Raw genomic sequence first — 20,203 nt, forward strand, 5'->3', positions numbered from 1 at the left:
GTGGAGTGTGGTGGCGGATTTCTTTTCTCATGTATTAATCACATATTTAATCACATCTCATTAGTTATAGTAATATCACTTTCTCACTTTACCATAGTGAGAGCACTCCTGTCACTAGTTTACATGCACGTGGAAAGTTACCACAGTGAGGCCGTTGTAATGGGAGACGTTAAACAGATAGTGGGACTCCTGCTTATCAGGGATGTAAATCTTTAGGTGACGGCCAAGCAGAAAACAAGGTCATAATTCTCTGTGTGAGGGAGGAGGTATAGCCCCCTGTGAGAGGGGGGGCTATACCAACATGTGAGAGTCTGTGGATGTTCTTTGTCTGTGTGTCTGTATAGAAGATGTGAGGGCGGTGGCCACAATTCAGAGATGGTCCTGGTGTTTCACTGGGATGCTCTCTCCACATTGCAGTGTGTTTATTAAACCCACAAATCAAGCTCACTGACTGTGTTGCAGGTTATTGTTAAATTTTCCATAACAACATCAACTAAAGAAGGATTTTAATTAATTTTTGAATACGATGGAATATTTCAGTTAACCCTTAATGGCTTTGAGGATAAGTGTCCTTTAATTTATGAGGAACATTATCTGTCTCGCTCATGTCTGCGGCGGGCTCGCTTAGCAAGGGTCGAACCTTAGGACCCTTACTGGATACAGACGCCCCAGAATGAAGAGAATATCTATGGTTTTGTAGTTTTTCTCAGGAAATCATCCTTCAGTCTTCCTCAGTTTCTTTAAGTCACCAACTGGACCTGCTTGCTGAGATTTGGTCAAACCTGCAAAAACTGAAGTTTATGTGAGACGTCGTGGCCCTTTTTACACATGAGCTCTGGTTTCCATTTTATCAAGATATTTGCTAATAAATAAATGTTACTGTCAGCTGACCAGGAGGGCAAAGTGGTAGCAATCATGTACAACAATGTGTATAACCTCACACATTTTTCCCAAACTGAAACCAGATCAGTAAAGTAGATGAGATGTCAGTGAATAAAGCACAGGGGCAAGTTAAAGTAAAGTCTAATTTATTTATTGGTTTAGGGCTCAGAAAACAAAGAATCACATGTTGAAATTAATGCACAGGAAACATCAAATCAGTATTTCGTCAGGGAGAAAGGACCCAAAATGCAGGACTAAACTCGAACACACTCAGAGTACGATGCAACAGGGAGCACAGGAAAACACAGGGCTTAAATACACAGGGAGTAATCAGGGAATGGAAACAGGAGGGCAACACAGCTGGAAGAAACCACACCCCACGAGACAGGCGAAACGTGACCTGAACCCACAGAACCAACAAAAGATTATTAAATCCTTGAAAGCTTCCTTCCTCAAAGGTTATGATGATTTTCTAAAAAACACTTGGTGGAGCGTTTCAGTCTGATTTCATCAATAATCCAACTCAGTACATCCCATCCACGCAAGCATGTGTTACCTGCTCAGCTGATCTTTAATGATTCGATGTTAAAACTTTATTTTTAAACAACTAAAGCTTTTAACTCCAGAGAATTTTGCTCATTCGGGTTACTTCAGGGTTAACCCTGAGTTTTCTGTCCTACGGAGCTGGTTCACAATCGCAAACAGCTGCAGCTGAGAGAACATAAACTCAAACTGTCAGGAGCAGGTTATGTCTTTTAAAGCGTGCTTTCAGTGACATATTGATTATCTGCTGGGTGAAATGTGTTCGTGTGATCAGAAAATGATTCTGCTCTGCTGATGAGTCTGTTCCACTGCCACAAACATGAAACACACACCTCGATACCTGTTCAACCAACCACACCTGTGAAATAAACAGCCATACTGAGCGTTGATCGCTTTTACAACAGGATTGTATTTTACTGGTATTTCTTTTATACTCCTTTTTCATCACTATTCCTAATGTCTGTTGTGTTGTAAGGAGCGTTTTCTGTGGAAGATGGGGAAACCCTGGGTTAACTCAAGTTTATATCTGTTTATCCTGATAAGTAAAAATAATACTAATGAAGGGTGATCAGGCCTTTCCTCAAGATCTGCCCCAAAAACAATCAGAGCTCATATTTGCATAATTACTTTATTTTTTATTCAATTACTTTATTGTGTACTTCAACTTTCAGCGTTGCAACGCTGAAGTTTGTCATGCTGGATTTAATGGTGACATTAAAATCTGTGTGAGTCAGATCATAGCCATCAGCTTTTCCTCTGACAAACCCTCTCTCAGGAGTGCGATACATCTTATGATAAAGAGCACTATCACTGTTTGTTTCCCCGTCAAAGACTCCGACGGCGCACCAGTTAGAGTACAGGCCGTAGTCAAAAGGAACCGAGAACAGGACGGCTATTTTCTTATCAGCTCTGTCTGCAGCTGTATCGTAGAGATCGTAGGTGAAGACTCCAACAGATCCTCGCGCTGTGCCGCCAGTCTTAGAGAACAGAGCGCTGCCACATTCAGAAGGCCCAAGTTTTGTTGGCAAAGGGATTTGGCAGAGTCCGCTAACAAGATGCAGACTAGTGAGGAAAAAGAAAAATATGAATTAATATTCTTATTCCAACAGGACCCTAACTCTCATAATGAGTCAGGTGTATGAGTTTGTTTAGAGAAAGAAACATGGACAGGGCTATTGCTGCTGAGATGACAACATCATGTCAGTGTTCAGAAGAAATTTACTGCTCGTCTATTCAATTCAATTCAATTTTATTTATATAGCGCCAAATCACAACAAAAGTCGCCTCAAGGCGCTTCATAGATACAGAGAAAAACCCAACAATCATATGACCCCCTATGAGCAAGCACTTTGGCGACAGTGGGAAGGAAAAACTCCCTTTTAACAGGAAGAAACCTCCGGCAGAACCAGGCTCAGTGAGGGGCGGGGCCATCTGCTGTGATTGGTTGGGGTGAGAGAAGGAAGACAGGATAAAGACATGCTGTGGAAGAGAGACAGAGGTTAATAACAGATATGATTCAATGCAGAGAGGTCTGTTAATACATAGTGAGTGAGAAAGGTGACTGGAAAGGAAAAACTCAATGCATCATGGGAATCCCCCGGCAGCCTACGTCTATTGCAGCATAACTAAGGGAGGATTCAGGGTCACCTGGTCCAGCACTAACTATATGCTTTAGCAAAAAGGAAAGTTTGAAGCCTAATCTTGAAAGTAGAGATAGTGTCTGTCTCCTGAATCCAAACTGGAAGCTGGTTCCACAGAAGAGGGGCCTGAAAACTGAAGGCTCTGCCTCCCATTCTACTTTTAAATACTCTAGGAACAACAAGTAGGCCTGCAGAGCGAGAGCGAAGTGCTCTAATAGGGTGATATGGTACTACAAGGTCATTAAGATAAGATGGGGCCTGATTATTTAAGACCTTGTATGTGAGGAGCAGGATTTTGAATTCTGGATTTAACAGGAAGCCAAAACAGGAGAAATCTGCTCTCTCTTTCTAGTCCCTGTCAGTACTCTTGCTGCAGCATTTTGGATTAGCTGAAGGCTTTTCAGGGAGTTTTTAGGACATCCTGATAATAATGAATTACAGTCGTCCAGCCTGGAAGTAATAAATGCATGAACTAGTTTTTCAGCGTCACTCTGAGACAGGATATTTCTAACTTTAGAGATGTTGCACAAATGGAAGAAAGCAGTCTTACATATTTGTTTAATATGTGCGTTGAAGGACATGTCCTGGTCAAAAATGACTCCAAGGTTCCTCACAGCGTTACTGGAGGCCAAGGTAATGCCATCCAGGGTAAGAATCTGGTTAGATACCATATTTCTAAGATTTTCAGGGCCGAGTACAATAACCTCAGTTTAATCTGAATTAAGAAGCAGAAAGTTAGCAGCCATCCAGGTCTTTATGTCTTTAAGACATTCCTGCAGTTTAACTAATTGGTGTGTGTTATCTGGCTTCATGGACAGATAGAGCTGGGTGTCATCAGCATAGCAGTGTAAATGTATGCTATGTCTTCTAATGATACTGCCTAAGGGAAGCATGTATAATGTAAACAGAATTGGTCCTAGCACTGAACCCTGTGGAACTCCATAATTAACCTCAGTGTGTGAAGAGGACTCTCCATTTACATGCACAAACTGGAGTCTATTAGATAGATATGATACAAACCACTGCAGTGCAGTACCTGTAATACCTACAGCATGTTCTAATCGCTCTAATAGGATATTATGGTCGACAGTATCGAACGCTGCACTGAGGTCTAGCAGGACAAGCACAGAGATGAGTCCACTGTCAGAGGCCATAAGAAGATCATTTGTAACCTTCACTAAAGCTGTTTCTGTGCTGTGATGAGCTCTGAAACCTGACTGAAACTCTTCAAATAAGCCTCTGCAGATGATCTGTTAGCTGTTTGACAACTACTCTTTCAAGGATGTTTGATATGAAAGGAAGGTTGGAGATTGGCCTATAATTAGCTAAGACTGCTGGGTCTAGAGATGCTTTTTGAGTAAAAGTTTAACTACAGCCAGCTTGAAGGCCTGTGGTACATAGCTGATTATTAGAGATAGGTTGATCATATTTAAGATTGAAGAATTAATTAATGGCAGGACTTCTTTGAGCAGTTTTGTAGGAATGGGGTCTAAAAGACATGTTGATGTTTGGAGGAAGTAATTATTGAAGTTAACTCAGAAAGATCAATTGGAGAAAAAGAGTCTAACTTAACATCAATGGTACTAAGAGTACCTGATTCCTTCTGTTACTTTTATTAGTGATATCAGTGAGGTGTCAGGTGATGTGCAGGCAGCATCTCAGTCACAGTAAGAAGTGTGGTCACCTGGGGTTTTGAAGGGTGTAGCCCTCAGTCTTGTTCGTAATATGAATGACGGACTGCCGAGCGCCCATGGTGTCTGCAAACTAAAGAACAAAGAGAGAGAAGAACGTGTTCCTGTCTGTGGGAGCATCTCTGTTCGTAAGACAGTAAACGTGATACAAACACCATCATGTCGTCCACTGTTACAGCCCCAGTGCTCCACCCTGTGGGACTTTTCCAATAAGAGAGACTTTACCTAAAAAGTTTCCTTCAAAAGGCTCTGCAGCTTTATTATTTATTAAAAAACAGTTTGAACATGGAGCACCGTGTGTGCGAGCAGCTGTGACTCACGTTTCCACAGCGAGCGCTCCGAACGAAACGATGACAAACAGATTCTGAACACGTCAGAGAAAGGAACATCTTTGTCTGTGTTTCAGTCAAATAAACAAGCTCAGACTCACAGTGATGAGATGAATTCAGGTGATCGGTCACCAGTGTTCGTGTGCAGTCCTTGCAGTCTGACTGAGACCAAACAATCCTCGGTTTGTACCCTGAAAGTGAAGCAGAACATCTGTTCATGAACTAAAGGAGATTTGTAGAGAGATTTTTTTCCCTTTCCAGAAAAAAATACTACCTCATTTTTTTTCTGGAGATTCGAGCGGCAGATTTGTGCTGGAACTGAGCTGCACACAGCTGATGTGTGCATCGGAGACCATTCAGATGGAAACCTGCAGACCCACAGAGCTGAGAACTGTCTCTGCACATCTGCCTGTGTTAGAACAGGAAGTAGTTTCTAATTTCATCAAGCTTGTCAACTTCCTGTGGTCGCAGCGATGTTAAAAACAGGAAGTGTGGTTGCTAAGCTGTTGCTATGTGTGCTGATGTCACACAGACTAGGATGAGGTGCAATATATTAGACAATTCACACAATTCACAGTATATCGGTTTAGTATTCACCTCTCTCGAATAAAACACCACCAAAAATGTGTTTTCCTATTAAAGGTGACAAATTTTGTAATGTAATGTGATGCGTTACACACAAACAAGCCTTACTGCTCGTATTTATCAGGTTTTCTCCTCGTGCATTTAACAAAATAGAAATACAGGTGTAGTTCATTACCCCGTCTGCTTTTTGTAAAGATTACTTTATTCTGATGTCATTGTTTGATAGAAACACGTCTGTCTAGTGGCTAGAATGCTCGCAGTCCGCCCAGTCACCGCTCACTGTTTTAGGACATTTAAATGCAAAAATGCGTCTTTGGGCACATTTTAATGTCCGCTAAAGTTAGCGTTGTAATAGCAAACAAGTATTTTTGATGCAATTGCATTTAAAAACAAAAGTGCCATTTTTTTCTCCCCTCTGAGGTCAGTGGGAGGAGGCACAGACCCACCATTTAAACTGAACCCCTTTTGGTTACACACTTTTTGTTGTGAAATCACAACAGTCTGATGGGCTTGTACAGGGCGATGGCTGTGTAGATTTCTACCAGAGGTAGAACGTGAAATATTTGACTCTGTGTGTCTCCCATCCTCTCAGTGTTGGGATGGTGAATGAAGGAGTTTTGTGCAGCTCCAGCAGAGACACTAAAACACAGCAGTGACTGTGTCCAAACAGACAAACATGAACTAAATGCAGTGAAGCTGCTGTTTGTCTGAGTGCATCAAATGTCTGAGGGAGCTCACTGCACAGGAACGTTTACTTTTATTTCACTGTGAAGGCTGAACCCTCTCTGAAGTCAGCAGCATCATTTCAGAGTTTTAGAGTCGAACATTTCTAACAGGAAGTGATCAGAAGTCTACAAAAGGCTCTGAATCCTCAAACACTGAGAGGAAATCTGCTGTTCAAGCTGCTGATCGTGTTGTCAACATTTCAACACTAACTCCAGATGTTCCCAGTTGCACATCCATCACATCAGGGAAGTTCTGGCAGCAAAAACTGATCAAAGGCTGAAAACACTCATTTATCTGTGAGCAGCATCAACTTTTAGACAACAGGAAACATCAGAAAACATTTTTACATCAGTCCCAAAATGAACAGAGCTGCTGCCTCCATCTACAAACTGACCCACATGCAGAACCACAAACTCCACCCTGCACTGAGAACTGAAAAAGTCTTCATTGTTACTTTTCTACAGATCATCACTGAAAATATCATGACTGACTCATCATGAAGTCTTTTTTCCTTCAAACTACAAACATCCTGGACATTAAACGTTTCTGTAAACAGCAGCAGAAACTTCCAGGAACTGAAGACAAAACTTCAGACTTCAACACAAACAAATGTATGAACCCGGTCTCTGCCGCCATCTTTTATATACAAGCTATAGATAGTCTACAGTGGAAATAATAATTTAAACCAGCAAACACACAATCACGAGAAAGCAGAAGTTATACTGATGTTAGCCAGGGAAACATTACAGACTGCTTCCATTACCTTCACAGCGTCAGTCACAAACATTTACTTCAGGAAAGTGAAATTAAAGTTTGAACAGGAAGGAAACACCCACAGAGGCATCTGAGGACACCGAAACAAACACACTCTGTGCTGCATTCTAGTGCATCTTGGAAACTCCCAAAGCTCTGGCAGGTTATCTAAAGGTGATTTATTTCTTCCGGTTTTCCTGTTTGAAACACAAACATCCGTCCCCACTTTGTTGTTCTTCTTCCTGCAGCGTTTGAATATTTCAGCACTAAACTGATGTTTGTTCAAAGCTCATTTCAACCTGTTGAAGTCATGACTCAAAGTGCAGACTGAGAGTGGATCACATGATGTTTGAGGTGTGTCATGTGACATGTTCAGTATTGTCACACATGTCTAGATTGTCCCTGATATCATAACTGCTCAAACACTGATGATTATATTTGAAGCATTATTACTGATGGCAGCAAAGTTTGAATGGAGCTCTCTGTCTGTGCTGATTTGTCGCCCTCTGGAGGTCAAAGCACAAACTGCATGATGTCACTGTAACCACCACAGTGACAGGAAGTGTTTTTATGACTGAAACACTGAAATGATGCTAACGGCTGTCGTTAGGCTCACTGACAGCAGTGCTGATGTGTTCATGTCAAACACTGGCTCAGGTCAGACTCCTTCATCCTTCTCCAGCGTGAGGCCGCCCTCAGACCCACAGGAGCTCTGACCTTTGACCTCCTGACCCTAACCATTTTAGTCTCTTTGCATCTTTAAATGCAAATCCATCCAAACTGTAGCCCAGCAAAAGAAGCTGGAAGTTGTTATATGAATGATGATCATAGCAGAGTTCCTGTTTCCAGCTCAGACGTGTTAAACGCTGCTGCTCTGCTACATTTGTCATTTCCTTCTTTCACTACCATCCATGTCAAAGTGCTGAACTCATCTGATCACTTTAATGTAGTAAAGCAGGAGCTGTAAGTCTGACATTTATTTACTGTCATCACAAACACACACAGCTGGATTAGCACCAGACAAAGGGCTGAAAAGATGAAAATCAGCATCTGATTTCTATTATATATCCTGTTTTGTGGATGCACTTTTCTATCTGTCAGTGCTGAAGCAGACATCACTGATCACATGACTCTGAGGGATGTTTCCAGCACTTCGCTGAATCTGAGCCATGAAGATTTAAAGCAGCTCTGAAGGCAAAGCAGGTCTGAGCCTCTGTTAGTGAGCTGTACCTAATAAAGTGGCAGCAAGGACTAAGTCAGTTATGATCAGAGCCAGCAGGGGGCAGCACAGAGAGGCGAGGCGCTGTCAGAGAAGCAGGCTGACATCAGACTGGTCATATTCCATCATCTATACCTGAAATAATCATCAAACACACGCAGAGCAGAAACATGTGGAAACATCTGGAGCTCAGTCTCAGTTTGACCCCTCAGAGGTTTACCTCAGTCCTGCTCCTCTACTTCCTGTTTACAGAGCACACATCATGCTGTGTACTGAGAGTCATGTGGTCAAAGCGAGGCCCTGGTACTCTGACAGAGAGCTAGCACAGTCATCCTAATGTATATCATCACTACCAGAGAGCATTCAGCTTTCACAGCAGCCAACATCCTGTCACACTGAGCATGTGCAAACACAGCAGCCAACATCCTGTCACACTGAGCATGTGCAAACACAGCAGCCAACATCGCTGCAGTGCATCCTGGGATAGGGTGGGCCCACCTGTCCTTCAAATCCAGGGAGAAGAAGGACAGGTTTGTGGGAGACTGGGAGTCTGGACGGCCTTCATGGCCTCGCTGTGATGTCATGGACCTTCAGAGGAAGCAGAGCCTGAATTGAAACACACCTGCTGACTTCCTGTGTTCTGCTCTGACAGCTGCCATGTGTCACAGCCTGGATCATAAAGCTATCAAACTTCACTCAGCTCCAATAACACCATCAGTGTTTGATGTCCAGAGGATTCATCAGCTTTAACCATGATAGAAGCAGGAAGTTAAGATGAACCATGTTGTGACTGAAAGACAAAGCTGAAACATACAGATGTGTACAGATGTGTGAGCCTCCAAACATTGCTGCTGCTTAGTTTTCCACTAAGTCATCCCAGCTGACAGTAGAAATCATTGATTCAACCCATCAAAGCCCCAAAAATAGACTTTAAATACTCGATTTGAGACAATTGAAGTCAAATGTAAAGAAATGATTTCTCTGTCATTACTGCTGCATTCCCGCCCTGCATGCCCCCTCAACCCCGCCAGCCTCCACCACCATCCACATTCCGGCACTAGAAGTTTCCTCATTAAAGAAAAAAAAAATAGGTGCTTCACCCCCTTGATGGCTCCCAATCATACCCCCTCCCACGTCTCCACCAGCTCCCGGATTATCTACTCTGAGGTCAGTCTTCTCCAAACTCGGTGCCCCTTTGTCGGAAGAGAAAATGGGGGACCTTTAACATCCCCGGAGTTCCTCAGGATAACCCTCGACACTAAACATTTCCAGGCTCCCCTGCCGATCAAAAGGTTAAGGCATCACCCTTCTCCTCCAAAACGTCCTCCTCGCTCTCTCTTGCTTCAAATGATGGCTGCTCTCCTTGTTGGGATGCTTAATCCTATACCTTACTTGCTTCACCTGCTGCATCCAAACCGCCACTCCTCGACTCCACCATGCTGCATAGCTCTCCCAGGGCTGAACTGCATCTCTGGCAACTTCTGCTCACTAACTGGAACGGCATCACCTTCTTCTACAATGATCAGCTGCCCCCCCACGACGTCCTGCTCTTCACAGATGCCGTCCCTTCTGCCGGCTTTGGGCGCTATTACGGCCGAAGACATTAAGAGCCTTGGCGCCCTACGCAGAGGCAGCTCCGACCCCAGGTCCTCCATTTTCAGCCACGTCTTTCGAGATCTAAACCCCATCGCAGAACTCAATCGCTTCTTGGGAGATGCTAATATAAAAACAGCCTTGCAGCAAGCACATTGTCCTCTTATTGGACCGCTTGGAACACGTTCCGTTCATCGCATCACAACTTCAACCTCTCGTCCTACGTCCTGGCGTGCACACTCAAGGCCACGTTCCTAATCGCCTTCTTCAGCTTAGGCTGTTCCGAATTCACCTCCTCATCCTCGATGTTCCACCCGACTCTTCACCCATGCATGTGTGTCATCCACCCAGTCTCCGAAGACTGCTTCATTTTATCCTCAAATGAAGCAACCCAATCAATCGGGCAGCACCACGCCTACATACTACTTCAAAATAAACTCTCCTTTAAGACCCTTCGAATCACTAACCCTTTACCTCGACCTTCAGATTATCTGTTCATCACCGAATCTGGCCACGCCCCAATCAGGACATGGCTCCTCTCACACTTTCGCCAAGCCCCCTTGTCTTCCGGGATTCCTCCAAATCACTTCCCTGGCCTCCCTTCCTCACCGGCATTGCGACTTCTGCCTCCGACAAAGGAATCCCTGACCACTTAATCAAGCTCCTGGGTTGATGGTCATCACAAGTCTACCTGGTATACATTCACAACATTCTCCAAAACCTCCATTATGCCCAGTCCTGTCTTTGGGGGTTCTGCCTGGCCCAAGAGCGGTCGCCAGTCCCCTTCAAGGCCTTCCCCAAACCGCAGCACTAATCACACTTCCTCATCCCTCATCGCTTATCGTTACCAAGGGAGTGGTCCCTGCTAGTGACACAAATATCAAAGCTGAGTTTTTGTCAAAGTACAGACATGATAAAAAATGTGTATTTCATTGTTTTCCATGTTCTAATTAATCAGTTCTTGATTGAGTCTTTGTGTTACTGTTTGTGTGCACAGTCCATCAATGGGCGTTATTAGCAGTTATCAGCCCCATAACTGTGGCTCAGATTGCACCTGCTAGCAGGCTCAGTAGGTCGTTATCACCAGTTGGTGAGCCGGATCACTGTGTCGCTGTTGGAGGGACCCCGATGGATCCAGATCCAGTACAGACAGACTTCACTTCACACTGAGACGGGCGCATAGCAGCTAACTACTGAAAAATGTCTATTTAATCAGTTTGAATATGATTTCCTCATGAACAGAAACAGATTACATAATGAAAAAAGGCTTCTGAACGTTACTCTTTTGCCACAAGCATCATCTGTATGATGGAAGTCGAGCCTGGAAATAGTTTTTGCTAGTGTATTACTTTAGCGTACGCTAAATTCAAAGCACGCCATGAGAGTGTTAATAACTTGCTAATGTTCAGCTACACTTTACTAGGTCACATCTGTGACACACGTTACTTAAACAAAGAAGGAAATATTGGCTCTGTTTTATCTGCTGGGCCCAAAAGTGACTCCCTGTATTTAAACTGCTATGAAGAACTTGTTGGTTTATAATATGTGAACATGTGTCAAATGTGTCCATCATGAAAGATATCAGGTCATCTTGAGCCACAAAAACATTCCTATCATGAGGTAGAAGCTGGAATCAGTTTGTTGCAGACGTTTATATATCTGATATTTATCCAGTTAAAAGCTGAAATTCAAAAACGTCTTTTCAAGAGTCGTCTGTCCAAGAGGAGCAGAAGCTGCAACAAATATAACAACAGTTATTTAAGGCTGTTTTAAACGGCCACAAAGGAGCAGATTGGTTATATGCTTTCTTCCATTTGTGCAACATCTCTAAAGTTAGAAATATCCTGTCTCAGAGTGACGCTGAAAAACTAGTTCATGCATTTATTACTTCCAGGCTGGACGACTGTAATTCATTATTATCAGGAAGTCCTAAAAACTCACTGAAAAGCCTTCAACTGATCCAAAATGCTGCAGCAAGAGTCCTGACAGGGACTAGAAAGAGAGAGCAGATTTCTCCTGTTTTGGCTTCCTGTTAAATCCAGAATTCAAAATCCTGCTCCTCACATACAAGGTCTTAAATAATCAGGCCCCATCTTATCTTAATGACCTTGTAGTACCATATCACCCTATTATATCACCCTTTAGACTTACTGTATGCTAACGTCAAGGATGCATACAGCTCCTCCTCCCTCCCCCCACTTGGTAGGTCAGATCATAACCTGATTCACCTCACCCCCCGCTACGTGCCAATTGTGAGGAGGGAACCTGTGACCACCAGGACTGTCAGGAGGTGGTCAGAGGAGCTGGACTCCCTCAAGGTGGTGTCGGAGAGGCGGATGCTGTCCAAGATAAAGACAATGTTGGATAACACCTCCCACCCACTCCATGACATGTTGGTCAGTCACAGGAGCACGTTCAGTGAGAGACTGAGATTACCCATGATGCACCACTGAACGACACAGGAAATCATTCCTGCCTGTGGCCATCTCCCTGTACAACGCATCCACTTAACACACTGGTTACTGCTACAACTACACATGTTTCTTTTCCAAATATTTATTTATGAGTGACTTATGTATGTATGTATGTATATATATGTATATATTGTACTATTCTTAGTTAGTGTATTGTCTGTCTTGTCTTAATGTTGGTTTAAAATGGAGCACTGTAACAAAAAATAATTTCCCCCAGGGATCAATAAAGTATTCTGATTCTGATTCTGATTCTGATTCTGATTAGAGCACTTCGCTCTCGCTCTGCAGGCCTACTTGTTGTTCCTAGAGTATTTAAAAGTAGAATGGGAGGCAGAGCCTTCAGTTTTCAGGCCCCTCTTCTGTGGAACCAGCTTCCAGTTTGGATTCAGGAGACAGACACTATCTCTACTTTTAAGATTAGGCTTCAAACTTTCCTTTTTGCTAAAGCATATAGTTAGGGCTGGACCAGGTGACCCTGAATCCTCCCTTAGTTATGCTGCAATAGGTGTAGGCTGCCGGGGATTCCCATGATGCATTGAGTTTTTGCTTTCCAGTCACCTTTCTCACTCACTATGTGTTAACAGACCTCTCTGCATTGAATCATATCTGTTATTAACCTCTGTCTCTCTTCCACAGCATGTCTTTATCCTGTCTTCCTTCTCTCACCCCAACCAATCACAGCAGATGGCCCCGCCCCTCCCTGAGTCTGGTTCTGCTGGAGGTTTCTTCCTGTTAAAAGGGAGTTTTTCCTTCCCACTGTCGCCAAAGTGCTGCTCATAGGGGGTCATATGATTGTTGGGTTTTTCTCTGTATCTATGAAGCGCCTTGAGGCGACTTTTGTTGTGATTTGGCGCTATATAAATAAAATTCAATTGAATTGAATTATAATGCAGCTGCTTCAGAGGAACAAACACTGGTTTTATTTCATGTGTAACACCTTTCAATGATGTGTTGACTAAAGTCTGTTGACCAGTGTAAGTAAAGACATCACACACACACATGGAAACACTGAAACCTGTTTGTGGTGCAGCAGCGGTCCCAGCTGCTCGCCTTTATCTAGACTGGGTCGGCTGCTGATCTCAATATAATCAATGTTTAAAGTTCTCAGTGTTTCTGTGTTCCTTCGTATAGGATCTCCCAGCATCATCACTGTGCTGTCCAATCATTGTGTGCTAGGTTACCCTTATAGTGCGATGTGTGTTTGCACAAAGAGAAGCATGTGTGTCAAATATAAATAAGCACAGAACAGAAACAGCTGCTCGTTTCTTCTGTTTAGAGTCAAGTTAGTGTTTTGTGTCTTTGTTTGAGGCCTGATGTCGAGCAGAGGTGTGTGTAACTGCACTGGTCTGTTATATGTGTGAAGTGTGTGCTTCTCTTCAGCATCATCTTTGTCACTGCTGATTCCTTTGTGTCATCATGTGTTGAGAAGAGAGAACAGTTATAACGGAGGAGCAAAAGGAAGCCCTGAAATCTGCATCCAACAAGGAAGTGTTGGCTCACCAGTGATCCCAGCAGAGCCACTGGTTTGGCTCCAGTTGTTATAGATTCAATGATGTTGTTGCTACAGATACATGTCAGCATCTTTATTGTAGTAAGGTCTTGTAATCTGAAGATAGAAACAAGGCAGCAAACAGCTCCATGATCTGATCTTAATGATGTTGTTTTTATTTCTGTCTGTCAGAACTGGATTGGAAACTATCAATTATTATTATTATTATTATTATTATTATTATTATTATTATTATTATTATTATTATTATTATCAACAATCAATTATTTTTCACCACTAAATTCAGTTTGATCTACTGCTGCCAACATTTGAAACGATCTTAGCTATGATGTGCCAGGGTCCTTTGTGATGCTGAGCAGGAGGAAGAGCAGAGAGGTGGTAAGAAAGGGAATAACCATCACGTGATTTATTTGAAATCAGAGACTGAACAGGAACTCTGAACAGCTTCACCCCCTCCCATTCGGATGCAGCTTAACAGCTGCCATAATGAAACAAAAAGTGTGGGGGTGGAGGTGTGTGTGTGTGTGTGTGTGTGTGTGTGTGCGTGTGTGTGTGTGCGTGCATGTGTGTGTGTGTGCGTGCGTGTGTGTGCGTGCGTGCGTGCGTGCGTGTGTGTGTGTGCGTGCATGTGTGTGTGTGTGCGTGTGTGTGTGCGTGTGTGTGTGTGTGTGTGTGTATGTGTGTGTGTGTGTGTGTGTGTGTGTGTGTGTGTGTGTGTGTACTTGTTTTCATGACATCTTAGGACAATTTTATGATAACACACTCACAAAATGAGGACGCTCAGAAAAATGAGGACATTTTTGAGGTCCTCATTTTTCTGAGCTTTCTAAAGTGTTCTAGAGGCTCCCAACATGCTCCCAAACCAAAAATCTCGAAAGTCCTGAAACATCACAATTTTATGAAAAAGTGTGTTTAAGTGTGTTTAGCGTTTTTGCTCACTTTCAGTTTCGCCGCCTACTGGCCAGTTTTGGAACTTAACACACTTTAAACACACTTTCAGTGACGTCACTCTGCGAGTCCTCATATTGTAGGTGTGTCAGACACAATAACACATTTGACCCAGGTTATACCCTTCTGGGGCTTAGCGGACACATGCGTGGACAGCACCTTTTAGTTCTTATGTCCAAAGTCGTATTCAATGTTGAAATGGAGGTGAACTTTATTTCAATCATTCGTGGAATAGTAACAGATGAATTTTGAGGCTTCTGAAAATTGTTCGTTCAAACCTTGCCAATTAAACAATCATTCTAACACACATCAAAAACTTTTCACATTTTTATACATATTAAGGTGAGCTATAAGCAAGGGTAACAACAGTTAAATCAGGCAAATCTTGACAAAAATGAAGGTCTTTAGATTCAGTTATCAGTACCTGCACAGCTTGGTTTCTTTTGTTGTTGACAAAATGTATCGAAATATAAAGTTTCAACATTTGTCTAATTATATTACTATTAATTAATGAGTCTTACTTCTCAAGATCAATGCACAAATTGTCTGACCTTCACTATGCAGAATGATGTGTGTGCAGATTTTGACCCTTGAAGAGTTTATATTAATCTACATTAATATAATTGCATCTGCAATCTGCAGTTGAACTTGGAGATTCCTGCCGCTGTCATCTGATTCAGTATGATCATCAGGCTCAGTCTCGACTCTGTGTATCTACAAGAATTGATGAAAAAAGTCAACACTTTATTAATTATATTTTAAATTCAACTTACCTTATACTTTTTACAATATAGTATAAAATGCATATTGTTTCTTTAAAAACTAATAACACACTATTAAAAACTGCAGAATGCACAATTCCAGCTTCATTTAGTAATTCAATTAGTAAATAAAAGTGAGTAATTAAGTCACTTAATTAACTAAGCAACTGTAAATGTCACAGAAGTACAATTCAATTTCAATTCAATTTTATTTATATAGCACCAAATCACAACAAAAGTCACCTCAAGGCGCTTCATAGATACAGAGAAAAACCCAACAATCATATGACCACCTATGAGCAAGCGCTTTGGCGACAGTGGGAAGGAAAAACTCCCTTTTAACAGGAAGAAACCTCTGGCAGAACCAGGCTCAGGGAGGGGCGGCCATCTGTTGCGACCAGTTGGGGTGAGAGAAGGAAAACAGGATGAAAGACATGCTGTGGAAGAGAGACAGAGGTTAATAACAGATATGATTCAATGCAGAGAGGTCTATTAACACATACTGAGTGAGAAAGGTGACTGGAAAGGAAAAACTCAATGCATCATGGGAATCCCCGGCTGCCTACGTCTATTGCAGCATAACTAAGGGAGGATTCAGGGTCACCTGGTCCAGCCCTAACTATATGCTTCAGCTAAAAGGAACGTTTTAAGCCTAATCTTGAAAGTAGAGATAGTGTCTGTCTCCCGAATCCAAACTGGAAGCTGGTTCCACAGAAAAGGGGCCTGAAAACTGAAGGCTCTGCCTCCCATTCTACTTTTAAATACTCTAGGAACAACAAGTAAGCCTGCAGTGTGAGAGCGACGTGCTCTAATAGGGTGATATGGTACTACAAGGTCATTAAGATAAGATGGGGCCTGATTATTTAAGACCTTGTATGTGAGGAGTAGAATTTTGAATTTAATTCTGGATTTAACAGGAAGCCAATGAAGGGAAGCCAAAACAGGAGAAATCTGCTCTCTTTCTAGTCCCTGTCAGTACTCTTGCTGCAGCATTTTGGATTAGCTGAAGGCTTTTCAGGGAGTTTTTAGGACATTCTGATAATAATGAATTACAGTAGTCCAGCCTGGAAGTAACAAATGCATGAACTAGTTTTTCAGCGTCACTAAGAGACAGGATATTTCTAACTTTAGAGATGTTGCACAAATGAAAGAAAGCAGTCTTACATATTTGTTTAATATGTGCATTGAAGGACATGTCTTGGTCAAAAATGACTCCAAGGTTCCTCACAGTATAACTGGAGGCCAAGGTAATGCCATCCAGAGTAAGAATCTGGTTAGATACCATATTTCTAAGATTTTCAGGGCCGAGTACAATAACCTCAGTTTGATCTGAATTAAGAAGCAGAAAGTTAGCGGCCATCCAGGTCTTTATGTCTTTAAGACATTCCTGCACTTTAACTAATTGGTGTGTGTTATCTGGCTTCATGGACAGATAGAGCTGGGTGTCATCTGCATAGCAGTGAAAATGTATGCTATGTCTTCTAATGATACTGCCTAGGGGAAGCATGTATAATGTAAACAGAATTGGTCCTAGCACTGAACCCTGTGGAACTCCATAATTGACCTTAGTGGGTGAAGAGGACTCTCCATTTACATGAACAAATTGTAGTCTATTAGACAGATATGATACAAACCACTGGAGTGCAGTACCTGTAATATCTACAGCATGCTCTAATCGCTCTAATAGGATATTATGGTCAACAGTATCGAACGCTGCACTAAGGCCTAGCAGGACAAGCACAGAGATGAGTCCACTGTCAGAGGCCATAAGAAGATCATTTGTAACCTTCGCTAAAGCTGTTTCTGTGCTGTGATGAGCTCTGAAACCTGACTGAAACTCTTCAAATAAGCCATTCCTCTGCAGATGATCTGTTAGCTGTTTGACAACTACTCTTTCAAGGATTTTTGATATGAAAGGAAGGTTGGAGATTGGCCTATAATTAGCTAAGACTGCTGGGTCTAGAGATGGCTTTTTGAGTAAAGGTTTAACTACAGCCAGCTTGAAGGCCTGTGGTACATAGCCGATTATTAGAGATAGGTTGATCATATTTAAGATTGAAGCATTAATTAATGGCAGGACTTCTTTGAGCAGTTTTGTAGGAATGGGGTCTAAAAGACACGGAGGATTGGAGGAAGTAATTATAGAAGTTAACTCAGAAAGATCAATTGGAGAAAAAGAGTCTAACTTAACATCAACGGTACTAAAAGTAGCTGTAGATAATGTTACATCTGTGGGATGATTATTGGTAATTTTTTTCTCTAATGATAAGAATTTTATTTGTGAAGAAGTTCATGAAGTCATTACTAGTTAACGATGGTTGGCTCAAAAGAGCTCTGACTGTTTGTCAGCCTGGCTACAGTGCTGAAGAGAAACCTGGGGTTGTTCTTATTGTCTTCAATCAGTGACAAATAGTAAGATGTTCTGGCTTTGCGGGGGGCTTTCTTATAAATCAGCAAAATATTTCTCCAATTATGATGATCCTCTAAATTTGTGACACGCCATTTCCTCTCCAGATTACGAGTCATCTGCTTTAGGCTACGTGTTTGAGAATTATACCACAGAGTCAGGTACTTCTGATCTGAGACCTTAGTTTTCACAGGAGCTACAGTATCCAGAGTCATATGTAGTGAGGAGGTGAAATTATTAACAAGATGATCGACCTCTGTTGGAGCAGCGTTCAGATAGCTGTTCTGCTCTGTGTTGGTACAGGTCATTGAAGATGATAACAGTGGGTGGATTACATTCTTAAACATAGTTACAGCGCTTTCAGAAAGACATCTGTGATAAAGTCTACTCTCCACTGCTGTGTAATCAATTATTGTAAATGTAAATGTTATCAGGAAATGATCAGACAGGAGAGGGTTTTCAGGAAACACTGTTAAATGTTCAGTTTCTATGCCATATGTTAAAAACAAGATCTAGAGTGTGATTAAAGTGGTGGGTGGGTTCTTTTACATTTTGAGAGAAACCAATTGAGTCTAATAACAGATTAAATGCCATGTTGAGGCTGTCATTCTTAGCATCTACATGGATGTTAAAATCACCCACAATAATTATTTTATCTGAGCTGAGCACTAAATCAGATAAAAAGTCTGAGAAATCAGAGAGAAACTCTGTGTAAGGCCCAGGTGGACAATTAGATGATAACAAATAAGACTGGTTTCTAAAATTTTTCAGCTGGAGTGGACAATGCTAAGCATCAGGCTTTCAAATGAATTAAAAGTCTGTCTTGGTCTTTCATTAATTAATAGGCTGGTGTGAAAAATTGCTGCCACACCGCCCCCTCGGCCTGTGCTTCGAGGTTTCTGGTAGTTAGAATGACTCGGGGGTGTTGATTCATTTAAACTAACATAATCATCCTGCTAAAACCAGGTTTCTGTAAGGCAGAATAAATCGATTTGTTGATCAATTATTAAGTCATGTACTAACAGAGACTTGGAGGAGAGAGACCTAATATTTAATAATCCACATTTCACTGTTTTACTCTTTAGTTAGGATGTGGATACTGTATTGTTCTTTCTTTGTAATTGTTTATGTTTAAGTTGTTTGTTGCTGGTTTTTAGTTTGTTTTTTGTCTTTTTGGAAGCTGACACAGTCTCTATGGAGATGGGTTTTTGGGGGGGTAGCAGGAGGAGAGAAGCTGCAGAGAGGCGTGTAAGACTGCAACTCTGCTTCCTGGTCCCAACTCTGGATAGTCATATTATGGGGGGTTTAATTAATTTGTCCATATTTCTAGAAATGAGAGCTGCCGTCTCTCCTTATAAGACCAGGTTTCCTCCAGAAGGTTTGCCAATTATCTATGAAGCCCACATCGTTTCTGGGACACCACTCAGACAGCCAGCAATTTAAGGAGAACATGCGGCTAAACATGTCACTCTTGGTCTGATTGGGGAGGGGACCAGAGAAAACTACAGAGTCCCACATTGTTTTGGCAAAGTTACACACCGATTCAATATTGATTTTAGTGACCTCCGATTGGCGTAACCGGGTGTCATTACTGCCGACGTGAATTATGATTTTACTGAATTTACGTTTACCCTTAGCCAGCAGTTTTAAATTTCCTTCAATGTCGCCTGCTCTGGCCCCTGGAAGACAATTGACTATGGTTTCCGGTGTCTCTAGCTTCACATGTCTGAGAACAGAATTGCCAATTACCAGAGTTTGACCCCCGACGGGTGTGTCGCCGAGTGGGGAAAAACGGTTAGACATATGTATGAATTTGAGGAGTGGACCCAAAATGCTGACACAAAGGAACGTGAAAGAAAATTTGAATATTAACAGAAAGCAAGCCGTTTATTAATCTCTACTTTTAAGATTAGGCTTCAAACTTTCCTTTTTGCTAAAGCATATAGTTAGGGCTGGATCAGGTGACCCTGGATCCTCCCTTAGTTGTGCTGCAATAGACGTAGGCAGCCGGGGGATTCCCATGAAGCACTGAGTTTTTTCCTTTCCAGTCACCTTTCTCACTCACTGTGTGTTAATAGACCTCTCTGCACTGAATCATACTTGTTATTAATCCACAGCATGTCTTTGTCCTGTCTTCCTTTT

The 20,203-nt window shown here is 42.1% G+C and overlaps 2 protein-coding genes across 6 annotated transcripts in view; both read right to left on the bottom strand.

Annotated features, from left to right (window-relative positions):
• Positions 1 to 20,203, bottom strand: part of LOC147333447 (E3 ubiquitin-protein ligase TRIM21-like) — a 525,380-nt gene that overhangs the window by 186,801 nt on the left and 318,376 nt on the right. The gene's annotated exons all lie outside the window — the stretch shown is intronic.
• Positions 1,018 to 7,882, bottom strand: LOC147333453 (uncharacterized). Of its 5 annotated transcripts, XM_086267692.1 has the most exons (5): positions 7,449 to 7,660; positions 5,360 to 7,346; positions 5,187 to 5,276; positions 4,750 to 4,829; positions 1,018 to 2,487 (listed from the first exon to the last, which is right to left on the bottom strand). In XM_086267692.1, exons 4-5 carry the CDS (start codon positions 4,815 to 4,817, stop codon positions 2,061 to 2,063), a joined length of 495 nt encoding a protein of 164 aa, XP_086123818.1. In that variant the 5' UTR covers positions 4,818 to 4,829; positions 5,187 to 5,276; positions 5,360 to 7,346; positions 7,449 to 7,660; the 3' UTR covers positions 1,018 to 2,060. The 5 variants fall into 5 exon arrangements, with proteins under 5 accessions (XP_086123818.1, XP_086123846.1, XP_086123836.1 ...); XM_086267720.1 differs by lacking the exons at positions 5,360 to 7,346; positions 7,449 to 7,660 and adding an exon at positions 7,770 to 7,882; XM_086267710.1 differs by having other exon boundaries at positions 7,233 to 7,660.

This window comes from Aulonocara sp. 'chitande type north' Nkhata Bay, linkage group LG3, assembly GCF_057382095.1.
Source record: "Aulonocara sp. 'chitande type north' Nkhata Bay isolate Kocher_YH1m ecotype deep benthic linkage group LG3, A_spYH_male_GT1.1, whole genome shotgun sequence".
Lineage (NCBI taxonomy): Eukaryota > Metazoa > Chordata > Actinopteri > Cichliformes > Cichlidae > Aulonocara > Aulonocara sp. 'chitande type north' Nkhata Bay.